We start from the raw sequence: 19261 nt of genomic DNA on the forward strand, positions 1-19261 counted from the left end.
ACTCTGAGCCATAGCAAACCTGTACTGTTGTAGCTGTTTTAATCTGTCTCTTTACATGGGCTTTTTTTCCCTAAATGTTGTTTTCCAAGCTGTTGTATATTTGGATTGCAGAGCAATTTGTAAGACAAATACTTTTTTTAAACATGCATTATTAAAATATTCTAAGTGAAGTTAATTGTCAACTTTATTAAAGAGGATTGCTTAGTGCCCCCTACCTAGTGTGAAATAAAGTCAGATTTATTTATTTTATGTATATGAGTACACTGTAGCTGTCTTTAGACACACCAGAAGAGGGCATCAGATCCCATTACCGATGGCTGTGAGCCACTGTGTGGTTGCTGGGAATTGAACTCAGAACCTTTGAAAGAGCAGTCAGTGCTCTTAACAAGTGAGCCCAGCCCTGCTTTCTTCTTTACATTTCCCTCTACATACCTTTAAGACAAATATTTATCAGCATGTGCCAACTACTGGTTCTTGTGTTACCACCATAGACTTGGTGATAGGAAATTATCAATCCTTAGAAAGCCTATCTATGTTCTAAGTGTTTTGTTTGGCCATTTCCAATCTCATTAGTATCTTACCCTAGGGACATATCACAAGTATCAGTCCCAAATAAACCAAAACAAAAAGAAAAAAAAAAGAAAACCCTGTCTGTCAGCCATTATCTGGCAGTTTTAGCCTGTCTTCCCAGGCTTCTGTTACTGTCCTTAGCTGTTCTGATTCTATAAAGGTGGCCTTGCTTGCTTCCATTCTCAGTGACTTCCTTACTTATTCTCTGAATGCTTCTCAATTGTTCTAGCTTTAAATTTTAGTGTGTATGGGGTTGGAGAGATGGCTCAGCAGTTAATAACACTGAATGCTCCCAGCAACCACATGGTGGCTCACAACAATCTGTAATGGGATCTGATGCCATCTGAAGAGAACAACAGTATACTCATATACGTAAAAGAAATCTTTAAAAATAGTGCGTATACATTTAGAATATTTATTTTTTTAATTGTCTGTGTAGGGGTATATATGCAATGAGTTTAGGTGCTCTGAGAGACCACAGATGCTGGGTCCCCTGGAGGCAGAGTTACGGATGGTTGTGAACCACCTATTGTGGGTGCTGGGAAGAGAACTCAGGACTTCCGGGAAAACTTACAGATTACAGATGTATCATGTCTGGTTTCTTCCCTTGGGTATGAATAGAATTTTATACTAAGTGTAGGGGGAGAAGCGAATTCTAAAATCTGGTTCCCTAATTGGTTCTTGATTGTGTCAATAAAAATAGTGGCAGCCATTTACTGGGCGAAGGGAAAGGTGGGACTTCCGGGTCCCAGGAGGAAGAGGAGGGATGTAGGGCGAGAGGACGTCTTTCCGATCAAGCTTTTGGAAGGAGAGACTTACATGTAGCCTCCGCTACGGACGGGGTTCCTAGGAGGTTGGCGGGAGCAAGCTGTTAGCTGATGATTAGAGCAGAAGATTTTTCACCCAGCCATTGTGTGTGCATTTTCCATCAGCAGGGCTAAGGTGGGCAGGAGAAGAAAGAATGCAGCTGTAAGCAGCTGGGGCAGTTGTCAGCTTGGCAAAGCTAGCCAGGAGAAATGGGCAAATTGAAAGTGAGGCCAGAGGCAGCCAGTCTCGGAGCTAAACCGGGAGAGGTCAGCGCAGGCCACCCTCCAGGAATGAGGTGAAGGACCCTAGGGGCTTTCGCTAACCTTACACCCACCCACCTCAGGTCAAGGCTAGGTCAGGTTCCATTCTCACTTACAGGAACATTCTTGAGTAGAAAATTCTCAGAATGTACTGACTGATGCTTTCTAGCCAATAGATTTAAAGGTCAAAATGCTTAGCCAATAAGTTTGAACTATATAATCTTGCTGATGTAACCTGTGCCCCTAAAGAAAGTATAAAAACTGTTTGTAATGTAATAGCCATATGGGATCACCTCGAGGGACTGAGGGTCGACCTGATGTGCCAGAAAATAAACCTCTTGTTTTTGTATCGAATTCAGTTCTTGGGTCTTACTTGGGTTGGACGCGGGGGGGGGGGGGGGAGCTCTCCTGGTAGTTAAGACTCACTTTGAGTCTTATATTTGGCGTGTTGGCCTGGAAGCCAGATTCCCTATGAGGTTGCCAGGAATGGTGGTTGGAGAAACAGCTCAAGTTTGAGGTCAGGTACTGTAGTTGTCTGTATCCGTGTTGTCTGTCTTGCTTTTGGCTTGCAAGCATCTGTAAAGCTTAGAGGGTCTCTGGTGTGGTGCGGTCAGTTGGAGTGGGCAGATGTTCCTTAACTTCGTGACTAACCAAGGGGAGTCTGGAGGATGTTTCAGGCCCCTCAGGGAGTCGGAAGGACTTCACTCATTTTGGATCTTGTTAGACTCAATACTGATAGGAGCCAGCCAAGTTGCCTGATTACCTGGTTTCTACGCCTGTGGTGGGGTGAACTGTCTGTGTATTGAATGTCTTTCTCTGTAGTCTTGGACTTGAACTGACATTATTTTTGGACATGGGGCAGACTAAATCTACCCCATTAAATATCCTAGTTAACCACTGAAGGGAAGTTAGAGAAAGTGGAGAAGACTTGTCAGTAGTAGTAAAGAAGGGCAGGTTCTCTCTGCTCCAAATAGCTGGCCTTCAGAATAGGGTGGCAACCTGTCGGGACCTTTGATTTGCAGGTGATCAAAGCAGTAGAGGAAAGAGTCTTTAGGCCAGAATCCCTCAGGCACCCAGACCAGACCAAGTGCCCTATATAGTTAGCTGGAAGGATCTAGTGGAGCGCCCCCCCCCCCCATAAAAGACTTTTTGTCTCCAAGACCCTCACAGGTCCTGGCCATGAAGGAGAAGAACCGCATAGAAACCAATGAGTCTGTACTCACTCTGATACTGATAGATCCTCCACCCTTTTACCCCCCTACCATGGCTCTGGTTCCCATGGCCCCTCCTCAAGGATCTCCCTTGAGCCCTTGTCCAGCATCCCTTTACCCGTCTTTCCTCTGGCCCCAGCAAATGGGGGAGGGTGGAGAGGGACCCTTGGAACTGGGACTGGTCATGGGGACCTGGAGCAAAAGGGCTACTTCAACTGATACAACTGTGCCCCCCCCTCCGAGCCTATGGGCCCACAGATAAGGATTGCAATCAGGCCATGCAATAGTGGCCCTTTGGCTGACTTGTACAACTGGGAACCCTCCCCCCTCCTTTTTGGATAATAGCAATGGGCTGATTAATCTCTTTGAGACTGTTTTATTTATTTATCAGCCCACCTGGGATGGTATCTAACAACTCATGGAAGTGTTCTTCACGACCAAAAAGCGAGAAAGGATAATGCAGGAAGCCAGAAAGAATGTTCCCTCAGACATGGGGGCACCATTGATTGACCAGGCTGTCATCTGCAGCAGATTTCCCCTGACTAGACCTGGCACGAACTTTAATAAGGCAGAAGGTTAGGAGCACCTGGAGGACTATCACCAGGCTTTGTTGGCAGGTCTCAAGGGGGCTGCACGATGACCCACCCATTTGACCAAGGTATGTGAGGTTAGCAGGGACCAGACAAGTTACCCTCAGCCTTTCTAGAGCAGCTCATGGAGGTATTCTGCCAATATACACCCTATGACCCCAGTAGTGAGGAATACAAGTTACTGTGACTATGGCTTTTATAGATCAGGCTAGTAGAGATATCAGGAAAAGCTTCAGAGGGTAGAGGGACTACAGGATAAGTCATTGAGGGATGTAGTTTAGGTTGCTGAGAAAGTCTACCATAACAGGGAGACAGGAGGAGGAGCAGAGAAAGAGAAAGAAAGAAGATAAAAGGAAGATGAAAAGACAAAAGTGACAGGAAAGGAATTTACAGAGAATCTTGGCTACAGTAGTTAGGGAAAGCAGAGAAGAGAGTCCTCAACCAACAGAACCCAGAAAAACCCTTGAAAAGGACCAGTGCATGTATTGCAAGAAGGGCCACTGGACCCAAGAATGCCCCAATAAACAGAAGCTGGGAGTGGGAAATCCCAGGCCTTGGGAAAAGTGCCCCCAAACAGCAAAGGTGTTAGCCCTGGGAGAAGACAGTGAATAGGGAGCATGGGGCTTGGACTTTCTCCTGAACCCAGGGTAACTCAGAGTGGAGGGGAAACCCACTCAATTCTTGGTGGACACAGGGGCTCAGTACTCCGTCCTCCTCCAAGCCAGTGGCCCCGTTTCCAAGAAAAAATCTTGAGTCCAAGGAACCACTGGTGCCAAAATATGTTCATATACTACCTGAAGAACAGTGGACCTAGGGATGGGCCAGGTATCCCATTCATTTATGGTCATCCCAGACTGTCCCTGCCCTCTGTTGGGGCAAGACTTACTGTCCAAGATGGGGACTGAGATACACTTCTTGCCCAGTGGGCTGCAACTAACTGGTCTAAAAAGAGAGCTCATACACATGCTGACTACCAGACTAGATGATGAGTATGAATTATTGGAACCACCTGTACTCAGAACCAGGATTTGACTTGGTGGTTAGAAACATTCCTATCATCCTGGGTGGAAACAGTGGAGATGGGCAAAGCAAAATGTCATCCCCTCCATGGTGGTAGAACTCAAGGCGCAGGCTACCCAGTGTCTCTCAGACAATACCCTATGTCTCGGGAGGCATGAGAAGGAATTAAGCCACACATCACCAGGCTCCTCTAGCTTGGGGTATTATTGCACAAGTGCCGTTCAGCTTGGAACACACCGCTCCTGCCAGTTAAGATGCCAGGCATTAATGGATTATCTCCCAGTCCAGGACTTACGAGTGGTAAACTGTTGAGTGGCTGACATCTACTCTATTGTGCCTAGCTCCTATACTCTGTTAAGTTCTTTGTCACCTTCCAGAATTTGGTATAGTCTTAGACTTGAAAGATGCTTTCTTCTGCCTGTCCTTGGCACCCCAAAGTCAAGAATACTTCACTTTTGAATGGAAAGACCCAGAAGATGACGACATGGACTCGATTCTCCGCTGGTTGGGCTCAATCCAGCCACCTTGCTGCCTGATCCCAACCTTGAGCCACCACAGCACAATTGTCAAGAAATACTGGCAGAAGAGAGGAAATACTCTCCAACTGACCCCTGCTGGGAGCCCAGGCTACCTCATTTACAGATGGGAGCACTGTTCTCCATGAAGGTCAGAGATGAGCAAGTGCTGCTATGGTGGGCGGCACAAACGTCATCTGGGCTGAACCTCTACCCCGACATTTGGGCACAGAAAGCAGAGCTAATTTCTCTCACCAAACCCTTGGAACTTGGGGCTGCAAGGAAATTAACATCCTCACAGATAGCAGGTATGCCTTTGCCACAGCTCACATCCATGAGGATATATACCAAGAGAGATGACTATTCACATCAGAGGGAAAATAAAAAGCAAACAGGCAATCTTAGATCTTTTGGATGCCCTAATGAAGTCAGAAACTATATTAGTCCTTTCCCAGGACATCAGAAGGGAAGAGACTCAGTGGCCCAGGGCAATAACCAGGCAGGTCAAGTGGCTATGCAGGAGCCTATTCCAGTTATGGGCCTGCAAGAGACACCCATTGGGAAATGGGATTAGACTTAGAATAGACAACAGAAGAAAAGGCCCAAATTGCTAGCCACACACCAACTATTACTTAGAGGAGGAAAGATAATGGCACACTCAAAACTATACTCCCCAGAGAACAAACAAAAGACTCACTTGGCCAAATGCACAAATGGACTCATTTATGGGACAGGAAGCTCATCCAAGGAGTCAAGGGATCTAAGGTATATCTAATGGACCTTAGTTTTTAGCCAGAGACAGTAGAACAGTGTAAGGTATGTCAGCAAGTAAATGTTAATGTAGCTAAGAGCAAACAAGACAAGAGGCCTAGGGGAGAACAACCTGGGGTGTATCGGGAGGTTGATTTCACAGAAGTTAAGTCAGGAAAATATGGTTACAAATACCTCCAGTGTTTGTAGATACTTTCTCTGGATGGGTTGAGGCTTTTGCTACCAATCGAGAAACAGCTATCATGGTAGCCAAGAAGATATTTGAAGAACTCTTCCCGAGGTTTGGAGTGCCCAAGGTAATTGGATTGAATAATGGTCCTGCTTTTGTTTCTAAGGTAAGGCAGGGATTGGCAAAGATATTGGGGACTAATTGGAAGTTCCATTGTGCATACTGTCCCCAGTGCTCAGGGCAGGTAGAGAGAATAAACAGAACCCTAAAAGTGACTTAACTAAATTGTCCTTAGAGACTTGTGCTGACTGGGTGGTGCTCCTTCCCCTGGCCTTGTTTCGAGCCTGAAATGCCCCCTGCCATTTAAACCTGAGCCCTTTTGAGATTCTGTTTGGTACCCCAACTCCCTTGGTGTCCACTGGGCCCTCCCTGGAGGTGTCCCAGCTCACTGATAGGAACCTCTTCTTGATTCTCCAAGCCCTTCAGTCAATGCAACATGAGATTTGACCTAAACTGTCTGCCTTAATGCTCCAGAAATGCCAGAGACCCCTCACCACTTCTAGACTGGTGACCTGGTCTGCATCCAGAGGCATCAGGCACAGTCGCTGGAACCCCAGTGGAAGGGACCCTTCCTGGTGCTGTTAACCACTCCTACATATCTCAGGATGGATGGTATTGCAGCCTGGATACACTCATGCCATGTGAAACCTGCAGATGCCCCACTCCATGAGGATCCCCGCTGGTCAGTACAGAAGACGGACAATCCACTCAAGCTCAAGATAGCTCGGCCTGACCATGTCCGCCTGGTGGTACCTGTGGATTTTGATTTTTTTTTCTCCCATCCTATGTAGCCCTCATGTGCCCATTTGTCAAACCTGGACTGGGGTTTCCACTGGAGCTGGAGATGAGGTTGCCTTGCTGACCTCAAACCCCTCAATACCTGGTGGCCTAGCCTCACTTTCAACCTGTGCCAGCTGGTGGCAGGACTTGACTCATGGGACATCCCCATCCATGACAGGAGTGCTGGTGGAAGCAAACTGCCCATATGAGAGAAAGAGGGCTCTGGGCTGAAGTGGGGAGACAATAAGATGTGCACAGAGATATCGCTTGCGGGAGACCCCCATTTATGTTTGCCCCTGAGATGTAAGAAGTTGGGCAGAAATTCACCGATGTGGGGGTCCATGTCAATTTTTTTTGCACTGCCTGTGGATGCAAGACTACAGGATACACCTACTGGAACCCCTCCTCCTCTTGGGACTTGATCATGGTAAAAAGAAATTACATGATTGTGGGGCCCTAGCAGGGGTACAGAGGGTATTGGGACACTCCCTGCACAAATGCCACCTATAACCCAATAATAATCAGAGTCACTCGAAAAGGCAAAGAAGCAACAGGATGGCTAAAGGGAAAAACTTGGGGACTCAGGTTGTACAAATTGGGGTATGATGATGGCTAAGGTGAGAGAAGGGCTAGCCAATGGAAGAGGGAGAACAGAGTCAGAGCTGATTCAAGTGAGTCTTGGTTTAACTCCTCCTCTTGGCTAACTACCCTACCTCGTTAGGACCCCTAATTGTTCTCTTGCTATTGTTGACCTTCGGATCATGCATATTGAACAAGCTTATAGCGTTGGACAGGGAGTGAACTAGAGAGCTTAAACAGGGATTTCTACCTTTCCTTTTCTCTATCCTTTCTTCTTAGGTAGGAGAAAAGAGGGTGAAACAGAAAAAGGGGGATATAGCAATATCATAGAAATTAAAGGAGTAGACAAATAAGGATAAATTTACTCTTTTTTTTGGATAAATTTACTCTTAAACAAAACATTACATAGACATCTTACATTGGTAGAAATCTTTATAATTAATGCAAATTGAAGCTATAATTTTACATTGGTATGCAATTTATAGCTTGGTGCAGATTTAAGGTTTTTATTTGTGTGACTTTATTTTTTAAAGGTTTATTTACTTCATGTATGTGGGTACACTGTTGCTGTCCTCAGACAGACCAGAAGAGGGCATCAGATCCCCATTACAGATGTTTGTGAGCCAATATGTGGTTGCTGGGATTTGAACTCGGGACCTCTGAAAGAGCAGTCAGTTCTCTTAACCACTAAGCCATCTCTCCAGCCCTTATGTGACTTTCTTATTTTTGACACAAGATTTATGATTAATGTTGTTACTCTTTGATAGGCATTGGGCCTGTGCAACTCACTTAAGAGCATGAGGCTTGGACCCAGTCCTTCTAATAACTGCCATTACAGACTGTTGAGGATGATTGAGTAACACAGGTTAAGGGCCAGGTAGTAAACTCTGGTTCTGAGTTAATTAAAAAAAAAGAGCGTTTTCAAGATATTTCAATTAGAAATAGCAGAGAGTAGCCAAGGTTTAACAGTTCAGATTACCTTATATAAATAGTCTTCAAAGCCACCAGAAGCCCACAGAATACAATAGTTAAGGCCATTTCATTGTTAAAAATCATTTGACTAGAGACATGTGTGGTCCTGATGGCATCCCCTTCTTGGTTCAAAGACTTGAACATCTTCACCTCCAGGCAAGGTTGCTTTTCTGGCAAGGCAGCCACTGGGCAGAAATTGCCCATTTCATCTACAGACACTACTGTCCAGAGAAGGACACATTTTGCAGAATAGTTGACTACTGGCTTTGCCCTTCAAATTTCTGCATTATAAGTCTGTCAGAGGACTTCTGGGAAAGCAGCAAGCATGTGTAACTGCTGAGCGATTTCTCCAGTCCCCCAGATAAGTGTTAATTAATTGCACAACATAACTGGTTTTATTATTACATCTAATATACACATATGAGGTACTTCAATCATTTTAAAAGTATATCAGATTATTTATTTTGCACTTACACGTTATTTTTTTCTTTTCTTTTAACATGCAAAGTAGCATTTCCTTACAACTTTTTATATATTCTTGGTTTGGTTGTCCCTCTTTCCACCCCTTCCTCTCCTCTATGTCTTTGTCTTCCATCACCACTTAAACCTTTCCACACTCAGTATTCTCCCTTTCACATCTTTTTATTTATGTATATATGTGTTTTGCCCACATGTACATGTGTGCCACATATGTGTGTCTGTGAAGGCCAGAATAGAGCATTTGATCCCTTGGATTGGAGTTAAAGACAGTTCTGAGTTACCACGTGGTGCTAGGAATTGAACCCACATATACTATATAGGCAAAGCACACACAGAAAAAAGTCTTCAAAGCCTGCCCCCAGCACTTCCAGCAAGGCTCCATCTCCTAAAGGTTTCCAAAACTTCCACAAATAGCACCACCAATTGGGGACCAAGTGTTCCAATATGTGACCAATAAAAGCATTTTTCACGTTGGCAAGAATTGCTGTATGTGGAATTGCTGTAAGTGTGGTTAAGAGCACTGGCTGCTCTTCTGAGGACCGGGGTTCAATTCCTAGCACTTGCATACACGGCAGCTCACAACCATCTGTGATTTCAGTTCTAGAAACCCAAACACCATCTTCTAGCCTTTGTGTGCACCAGAAATCTATGTAGTGCACAGACACACAGGTAGGGAACACTGATACATGTAATTTTTAAAAATATTTTTGTTTCAAGTACTAAAACCATTTAGTACATTTATTCTGATGTGATAAGTGACCAAAATGTCATTCTGGTGTATTTTTTCTGGTGTTTTTTGAGACAGGGTCTCATGTAACTGAGCCTGTCCTCAAACTCACTTTGTCACCAAGCTGACCTTGAACTCCTGATCCTCCTGCCTCTACTTCTCTGGTCCTGGGATTAAAGATTTGCACCATTATACCGGGTACTTTCAGTGTTTCATTATAGATTTGTCTCTCTTATGTAACCCACAGGTTAGGCCTTGAATTTAAGGTTCTCTTGATTCAGATTCCTGAGTGCTGAGATTACAGATGTACCGTGTCTTCTGGCTTCTTGGGAATTTCATGTGAATAGAAAGACTATGTAGTCTTTGTTTTGAGAAGGGTCTTTTCTTTTAAAAAGGTATTTTGGTGTGTGTGTGTGTGTGTGTGTGTGAGAGAGAGAGAGAGAGAGAGAGAGAGAGAGAACATGTGTGTGTATATGTGTGTGTGTGTGTGTGTGTGTAAAAACATGTCACCCTCTTCTGACCTCCACGTTCGCTGCAGACACATGGTGCACATATATACATGCAGGCAAAACACTCAATTGCATACAATAAAAATGGGAAAACATATATCCAGGCCTGGCAGGAGGATGTAATAGACATGGACGCTTGTCATCAAGCCTGATGTCCTGAGTTTGAACCCTAGGACCCATAGTGGGAGGAGAGAATCAATTCCTGCAAGTTGTCCTCTCTCACATCCACACACATTTACATGCCCACACAAAATAAACAAAATACATTTAAGGCTGGTTGTGGTAGCTCACACCTGTAATGGTACTTAGGAGATGACAGCCAGAGCTATGTGGTGAGACCTTGTCTCAAAAAAGTATATAATCTGTCTGGGAGGGGTAGCTCAGTGATAGGATGGTTCCCTAGCACACAGGAGACAGAGCTCACATTCTAGTGCTATAATAATGGAGAAAATAGAGCTCAGCATGGTGATCTCAACACTTAAAAGCTGAGGCAGAAGGGAGCGGTACACCAATACATATAAAATAAAGTTAAATACCTTTAAAAATAGATAGGTGTTTGTAACACTGATAATATCCAAAGTCACTTTTCATGTACTACATGCCCCTAATGTACTCTCTTTGAATGTGCTTGTCCTCCAGCAGAACCACCCAAGAGGCAATATAGTGTAGTGAATAACTACTGGAAGGCATGTTAAAGATCATCACAGGAGCTGGAGAGGTAGCTCAGTAGTTAAGAGCACTTACTGCTGCTCTTGTTGAGGACCTGAGTTTTATTTCTAGCACCCACATTAGGTGTTTCACAACAGTTTGTAACTCCAGTTCCAGGAGATTTATTACCCCTTTCCAGCTTCTTCAGGTGCCCACATACATATACATAAATAAAAATAAAATCAATTAAAAAATTCTCCTAACCTGGTATGGTGGTGCATGACTTTAATCACAGGGCAGAGGCATGTGAATCTCTGTGAGTTTAAAGCCATATTGTGTGTAAAACGAGTTTCAGGCCAGCCAGGGTAAACAATAAAACTCATTCCAGCTGGGTCCACTGGCACACACATCTGTAATCTCAGATACTAAAGAGCCTGAGGCAGTTTTGAAAGTTTGAGATCAGCTTAAGCTACATACACAGTGAGTTCCAGGCTAGCTCTGGACACCTAGGAAGATCGTATCTTAAAATAGTGAACCAGCTGTGGGTGGGAATGGGGCTGTCGGTAGGGATCACATTAATCTTAGCCCTTGGGAGGCAAATTCAGGCAGATCTCTGTCCATTTGAGGGTCTACAGAGGAAGATCCAAGCGAAGGTCTTGAAAAACCAACCAAATCAACAACAAACAAAACAAAACAAAAAAAGCCCCTGAGTTTAATGTTGTGACAAAAAGTAAATGAAGGAGGCCAAGGAGATGGTGTAACAGTTAAGAGAGGCCTTGCTGCTGCTCTTACAAAAGACTGGCGTTTGGTTCCTAGTATTCACATGGTGGCCCACGACCTTCTCTAATTCCAGGGCAGGTGATGCCCTCCTCTGGCCTGTCTCACGTGCATGCGTGTGCACACACACACACACACACACACACACACACACACACACACACACACAGAATGCCTTCATGAGATCCAGCTCTAAGGCATTTTCTCATGGCCTGTTCAGCTTCTGCCTCTAGGTTCCTTCCTGCCCTGCCTGGGTTCCTGTCCTGACTTCCTTTGATGATGAACAATGATATGGAAGTGTAAGCTGAATAAACCCTTTCCTCCCCAGCTTGCTTTTAGGTCTATGTATATGATCAGACAAAAAAAAAAAAAAAAAAAAAAAAAAACAAAACAAAAAAAACACTTATACACACATTGCATGAAATAAAATAAAAATCTTTTTTAAAAAAAGTGAAAATGAGGGCCTGGGGAGGTAGCTTAGTTGGTAGAGTGTTTTTCTAGCATGCACAGGGCACAGGTTTTGATCTGCAGTTCTATATAACCTGACATCATGGTTCATGCTCAACGTCTGAGCACTCAGGGAATGGAATGGGAGAATCAGAAATTCAAGGTCATCCTTAGGTACCTAGGGTTTGTGACTAGCCTGAGTATATGAGACCCTACCTCAAATACCAAACCAAAATTAAAACCAAATTCAAATGGGGATCCAGCTATGGTGCTGAACCCTTGTAATTTCAGCTACCTGGTTTTCTGAGATAGGCCCCGGAGCTCCAGGTTAGCCCTGGCAGTTTAGAGAGATCCTGCCTCAACATAAAATCTCAAAACTGTAGCTCAGTGCTAGAGAACTTCTATATTATGTATAGACTCAGTTTTCTCACCACAGTATTGCAAAAAACAAATAAGGGACTGAAGATAGGGGTCCGTGGTTACGAGCACTATCTGCTCTTCCAGAGGACCCAGGTTCCATTTCTCAGTATTCACACAGTGGCACACAACCACCTGCAACTTCAGTTCAGTGGGATCTTCTTGCCTCTGAGAGCCTAAGGCATGCATATGGCACGCAGATATACATGTGGCAAAAATATTCCTGTGTGTGTGTGTGTGTGTGTGTGTGATTAAAATTAAATAAAAATATGGAGTGGAAAGATGACTTACTGCTGAGGACCTCTGGCACAAGGTCTCCTATCAGTAGCCAGCACCCATATGGTGGGTTACTCCCTGTAACTCCAGTTCCATGGGATCTGACAACTCTGGCCTCTGTGGCATCCTATATGCATTTAGTACACATAAACTATGCCCACACACAAATATATGTAAAAAGAAATTTCTTTATAAAAACCAAAGAAACAAACAAAACAAAACAAAAAACCAACCGACCAAACAACCAACCAAACAAAAACCCCCAGAGAAACAAAACACAAAAATAAAAAGAGATGGTTCAGTGGTAAAGAGCACTTGATCTTGCAGAGGACCTGGGTTCACTTTCCAGCACTCACAGGACAACTTCCAGCTAGCTGTCTATGCCTCTAGTTACAGGGGATTTCAGAGGTCAGAGAAGGATATTGGATTAGATGAATATGCAAAGTACTTTAAAAATGTTTTTTAAGTAAGAGTTCCCTGAGTAGCCTGGAACTTAACTCTGTATACTAGGCTGGTCTTGAATTCAGAGACACTTCTACCTCAGCTTTCTATGCCTGGCAAAATAAGGTTACTTTTTAAGTACAGGGAATTGAATTTACATCAGCCAGTGAGCTGTAGCCCAGCCTTGTATCTTTACTTTCTGTCCCTCACTTTCAATTTCTCTCTCCTCTCTCTCTCTCTCTCTCTCTCTCTCTCTCTCTCTCTCTCTCTCTCTCTCTCTCTCTCTCTCTCTCTCTCTCTCCCATCACCTCCTGCTCCCCATCTCCCCTTCACCACCCACCCCCACTTCTCCTATCTCTCTCTCTCTCTCCCATCACCTCCTGCTCCCCATCTCCCCTTCACCACCCACCCCCACTTCTCCTATCTCTCTCTCTCTCTCTCTCTCCCATCACCTCCTGCTCCCCATCTCCCCTTCACCACCCACCCCCACTTCTCCTATCTTTCTCTCTCTCTCCCATCACCTCCTGCTCCCCATCTCCCCTTCACCACCCACCCCCACTTCTCTTATCTTTCTCTCTCTCTCTCTCTCTCTCTCTCTCTCTCTCTCTCTCTCTCTCTCTCTCTCCCATCACCTCCTGCTCCCCATCTCCCCTTCACCACCCACCCCCACTTCTCCTATCTCTCTCTCTCTCTCTCCCATCACCTCCTGCTCCCCATCTCCCCTTCACCACCCACCCCCACTTCTCCTACTCGCTATCTTCTCTCCAGGCTTTTAAATATTTATTTATTTTGGGTGCTGGGAATCAAATATGTGCGCTAAATAAACACTATGAAAATATTTAATGTTTGTGAATCTTGGAAGTTTTGGTTGCTCATTTTACTAAGCTTCACATTTTACTACGGGAAAATGTGAATTCAAAATAAGTAAGTAGGAATCGTAACGCTACCAGAATTCATAGCAATGTTCCTTGGGGGAAACGGCACAAACCAGAAAAAACCGGCTCAACTCGTAACTTCACTGTATTGGGCATTGTAGCCAGTGACCGGCGGTTTCCAGTGGACATAGGTCACGCGGACTCAGAACTTCTTTCTTATTGGAGAAAAATCTGCCGCTCTTACCATAGCAACCAGAACAGACTCGTGCAGTTGATGGGCGGGACTAAAGGTGATTTGACCAACCACCTTCCATTTACCCAGCCGGATTTTTGGGTGGACCAATCAAAAACATCGAATGAAGTAGCCACCCGAGTTCAAAGGCTCAGTTAGGACTGTCCGTCCTTTCCGTTTTTTTTCAACTTCCGGTAGGCTCTGGTTGGGTCAGGGAACACTGCAAGTCACTAGTGTGCGACTGACGGTTTTTGTTTCCGGCTCATGGGCCCAGGGTGGGCTGGGCTGCTGCCCGAAGCCGGTGCCGGCAGCCCTTCCGCCGTCATGTCGGACACCGACAGCGATGAAGATTCTGGTGGAGGCCCATTTTCTTTAACTGGGTTCCTGTTTGGCAACATCAACGGAGCAGGGCAGCTGGAGGGCGAAAGCGTCTTGGATGATGTGAGGCGTGGGCCTGGCGCGGAGGGTGGTGTGGCTCGGGAGAACCAGTGACAGACTGGGCCTGGTGCTGAGGGTGGTGTGGCTCGGGAGAAACAGCGACAGAGTGGAGGCTGTTTAGTAAACCGGTAATAGAGGGCGTTGTAGCTCATTCTGAGGCGCAGAGGATCCCCCACTCTCTTGGTTTTGGGGAATAGTGGAGAGCAAAGAGGGCTCAACTTTGAGGAAGAATTAAGAGAAGAAAAAAACGGTTAAGTGCCAGTCACTGTTGCAGAGGTGCTTGGTTTGAAGGTAACATTCTCTTTGCCTGGTAGGAAAAATAATGGTTAACTCTAGTAAGGTTATCAGAACTGCTACTAGTGTCAGAACTTCTTAAAGATTCTTGAAACTCTGCTTATCTGGCATTTGCTGATCCGGATGGCTCTAAAGCCAGGACTGTTGGAGTGTGTGTTGTTTGGATCTGATCTAGATGGAATTTAGTAGATTTCTTATACAGTTCTTGAATGTGATGTTTCTTTGAGCAAATCATGGAATCATTTCTCAGATGGATTTGTAACTTTGTTGTGAGCAAGAAAAATAAACCTTGTATAGGATCTTCAGGTGTAGTTGTTACTTTAGACACTCATGCTGTCCCTTTTTCAGGAGTGCAAGAAGCATCTTGCAGGCTTGGGGGCTTTGGGTCTTGGCAGCCTGATCACTGAACTCACAGCAAATGAAGAATTAACCGGGACTGATGTTGCCCTGGCAAATGATGAAGGTGATGTGTGGACCATGGGGAGGACATTATGGGTCTGGGGGAGGAGATTAGCTATTGTACACTTACTTTTAAGTGGGGGATTGTCTAAGGAAGTGATAATTACTTGCTTTCTTTTGAGATATCTTCCTTTTTATCCATAGGATGGATTAGAAGTAGAGAAGATGCTGTGGACTATTCAGACATCAACGAGGTCGCAGAAGATGAAAGTCGAAGATATCAGCAGACCATGGGGAGCTTACAACCCCTTTGCCACACAGGTGATTCTCTCTCTTTTTCTTATTTTCTAGCAATGAGGTCTCAACATAGCTCTTCCTGTCCTGGAACTCACTGTACATGCTAGATGGTCTCAAACTCATAGAGATCCACTTGCCTCTGTTTCTCAAGTTCTGGTATTGGACATGTTCCCCACTATGCCGGACATTTTTTAATGTTGTAAAATTGGTAGTGTAGTGTATTTTTTCCTGAATAAGTCTGCTTTAGGCTCTGACTTCTATATTTGATTTCTGCCATTGTCATTGACTGCCTGTACATTTGCTCTGCCTGCTGTTTCCATGGTCGATTCAGTGCCAAGTAGTAGTACTCTCTTAACAAATTCAGGCTTTTTAAAAAGATTTATTTATTGGTTATATATAAGTACACTGTAGCTATCTTCAGACACACCAGAAGAGGGCATCAGATGTTACTACAGATGGTTGTGAGCCACCATGTCATTGCTGGGATTTGAACTCAGGACCTCTGGAAGAAGGTCAGTGCTCTTAACCGCTGAGCCATCTTTCCAGCCCCAAATTCAGGCTTTTATTCTTATAATGTTCAGTCTCAAATTGTTGATTAATGATAAGGGTGAGAATGATATCTTGCCATCTCATATATTTAAGTACCTGCAGGTTTGAAATAACTATTCTTAGATGCTATTCAAAGTTAGAGGTTGAAATAAACCCAGTCTTTGCCCTTAAAAATTTTAAGGTTAAGAAGGATTAAGTTTACAATTTCATGTCAATGAACAAATGTATTTTGGCTCAAATCATTCCCCTATTACACTTCTTGTTCAAAACATAAGTGTTTTCCCTTCTGTATTTTAGAATAACAATCCCAGATTTGGAAGAGGTTTGTTTGTTTGGCCTCTGACTCTAGAGTGTTGGGATTAAAGTCTTCTACCACCACATTATGCTTTTATTTTTTTTAAATTATTGAACCATTTAGACCTTAAAATTTATTATGTAGCTGAGGTTAGTTTTGAACTCCTGATATTCCTGCCCTCTACCTATCAAGTTTTGGAATTATAGGCATGTACCGCCATGCTTGACTTGGAAGAGATTTTATTATTTCTTTTTTTTTTGTTTCATATTTATAATTTCTATTAGTTTAGTGTTTTACAAACAACATTAGCATGTAGTAGGAGGGCTTAAAGTTGTGTGTAAGAAGAAATAAAGTTTTATTAGGGAAGATATTAGGTGGACAGCCAAGTTGCAGTGCTGGGTGAAAGTTGAGATCAGCATTTCAAATGTTGCTTGAGGTTATCCAATTTGTTTCCTAAGACAGAGTGTTTTTGTGTTTGACTGTTCTAGAACTAGCTCTATAAACCACTTATTTCTATTTAGTTATTTCTATTAAGTCATAGCTCATATTTCTTTGTAGACTGTCTATCATAATTTTTAATGAGCTGACCAAAATTGATAGTTAAACTACATAGCTATTATTTTTGAGCATCCTGACTTAGGCTAAGGATTAGGGTAGTTGGTCCATCTCTGTTTTGCAGTGAGGGTTGGCAATTTGTGGTCTGATTTACTGTCTTGACTAGGGAAGGTAAAGAGGATGGATTGGGTCAGATTCCTATGAGTTAACTTCCTAGAAATGGGTGCTATATTTGACAGAATGTCAGTATACTAGTATGCTTGTTTCCAGGTTGTCTTGTCCTTTAGGGATACCTTCTATTATGCTATTAGTTTCCATCGTCCTTGAAAGGGATCCCTTTACATTGGTTTACAAATGTACTTTGTATTAATTGGAAGGGGATGAAGATTAATTAAATCAAGACTTTGAGTAGGGGAATTTTTAGCAAACTCTTTTTGAGACAGGGTTTCTGTGATGGTTTGAGTAAGAATGGCCCCCATAGTCTTATATATTTGGATGCTTAGTTACCAGGGAGTGGCAGTATTTGAGATGGATTAGAAAAATTAGGAGGTATGGACTTGTTGGGAGAAGTATGTTGCTGGGGGATGGTCTTTGAGTTTTAAAAAACCTTACATCATACACAGTCTCTCTCTGCCTCATAACTGAGGATCAGGATGAAAACCTCTCAGCTATTTATTTCACCAGCATTGTGTCTGGCTGTGTGCTACCATGTTCCCTGCCATGAAGATAATGGCCTAAGCCCCTGAAACTGTAAGCAAGCCCCTAAATACTTTCTAAGAGTTGCTTTGGTCATGGTGTCTCATCACAACAGCAGAACAGTTGCTAAGACAGTCTTATACTGTAGTTCTTGCTGGCCTGGGACTAACCATGTACACTAGGAAGTCTTTGACCTCAAAGTTTTGTTTGTATTTTGTTTTAAGAAATAGGAGGCATACTGTTAAGTAGCAAAAACTAAGGATAAACAAAATTATTAGCTTTTTTATGTATATATTATTTGAGATTTGATGCCATAACAAGTTAGTAACCAACCTGACTATAAAATAGTGTGATAGAACGGAAAGATATCTGGGTCAGAATATTAGTTTCAATCCCAACTTCATATTTCACTTGAATTTGTCATTTGTAGTAATCCCCAGTTTTCTTCTGAAATCAATAAAATTATTAATGCTTTTTGGGGAATTTAAGTTTGTCGTTACATGATGGGAAAGCATCTAGTAAACCCAAGAAAAAGAGTCTCGATAATCTGTCTGGAACGGTTCCTTTAGGCAGCCAAGATATGGTAAAATTGCAGAAATAAGGTGAGCTAGGGCAAAGTGTGTATATTTGGATTTAAATTAGTAGGGTGGGAAGCAGAAGCAGATGAACTTCTGAATTTGAGGCTAGTCTTGTCTACATAGAAAGTTCCAGGACAGCCAGGGATATATAGAAGGACCTTGTCTTAGTTAGGATTTTATTGCTGAGAACAGACACTATGACCAAGGCTACTCTTATAAGGACAACATTTAATTGGGGCTGGCTTACAGGTTCAGAGGATTAGTCCATTATTATTAAGGTGGGAACATGGCAGCATCCAGGCAAAAATGGTGCAGGCAGAGCTGAGAGATTTACTGCTAGGAAAATACTGACTTCCAGTCAGTTAGGACTAGGGTATTAAAGCCCACACCCACACTGACACACCTACTCCAACAAGGCCACATTTCCTAATAATGATACTCCCTTGCCCAAGCTTGTATAAACCATCACAGACTTGGACTCAAAGAAAAAAAATTAATACAGGTAATATTATTTTGTGTGTGCACCACAGCACATGTGTAAGGTCAGAGGACAACTTTGTAGAGTTTGTTGTTTCCTTCTATCTCTATTTGGATTCTAGGGATTGAAGTCACTCAAGTGGCCAAGCTTGTGTGCAACAAACTAATTTTAGTTTATCTAATAAGCTGTCTCATTGGCCTTTGGGGGCTTTTTATTTAAATTTTATGTGTAATAGTGTTTCAGCCTGCATACGTGTCTGCATTGTCCACAGATGCCAATTGGGTGTGCTAGAACTGAAGCCACAGATGGTTGTTAGCTACCATGTTGCTACTGGAAATCAAATTCACGTTGTCAGGAAGAGTAAGCCAGTACTTATAATGACTGAGCCATCTCTCCAACCCCCTGCCTTTAAAAATAGTTGTGTCTTGGGGGCTGCAGAGATGGCTCTGTGGTTAAGAGCACTGACTGCTCTTGCAGAGGTCCTGAGTTCAATTCCCAGCAACCACATGGTGGCTCACAACCATCTGTAATGAGATCTGGTGCTCTCAT

General features: G+C 43.5%; 1 protein-coding gene across 4 annotated transcripts in view; it reads left to right on the plus strand.

The window, feature by feature from the left end:
* Window positions 1–14397: 14397 nt before the first annotated feature.
* The window catches only part of TAF1 (TATA-box binding protein associated factor 1), a gene marked incomplete at its 5' end in the record, with an annotated part of 92838 nt that continues 87974 nt past the window's right edge, over window positions 14398–19261 (plus strand). For 2 of the 4 annotated variants that reach the window (XM_080910316.1, XM_080910314.1), the window contains 3 exons: window positions 14398–14574; window positions 15214–15328; window positions 15469–15585. In XM_080910316.1, the coding sequence (XP_080766442.1) occupies window positions 14398–14574; window positions 15214–15328; window positions 15469–15585 (409 nt within the window). The remainder of the gene's footprint in view (window positions 14575–15213; window positions 15329–15468; window positions 15586–19261) is intronic. The other 2 variants (XM_080910315.1, XM_080910317.1) reach the window with 1 other exon arrangement.

Source organism: Micromys minutus, assembly GCF_963924665.1.
Source record: "Micromys minutus genome assembly, chromosome: X".
Classification (NCBI taxonomy): Eukaryota; Metazoa; Chordata; class Mammalia; order Rodentia; family Muridae; genus Micromys; species Micromys minutus.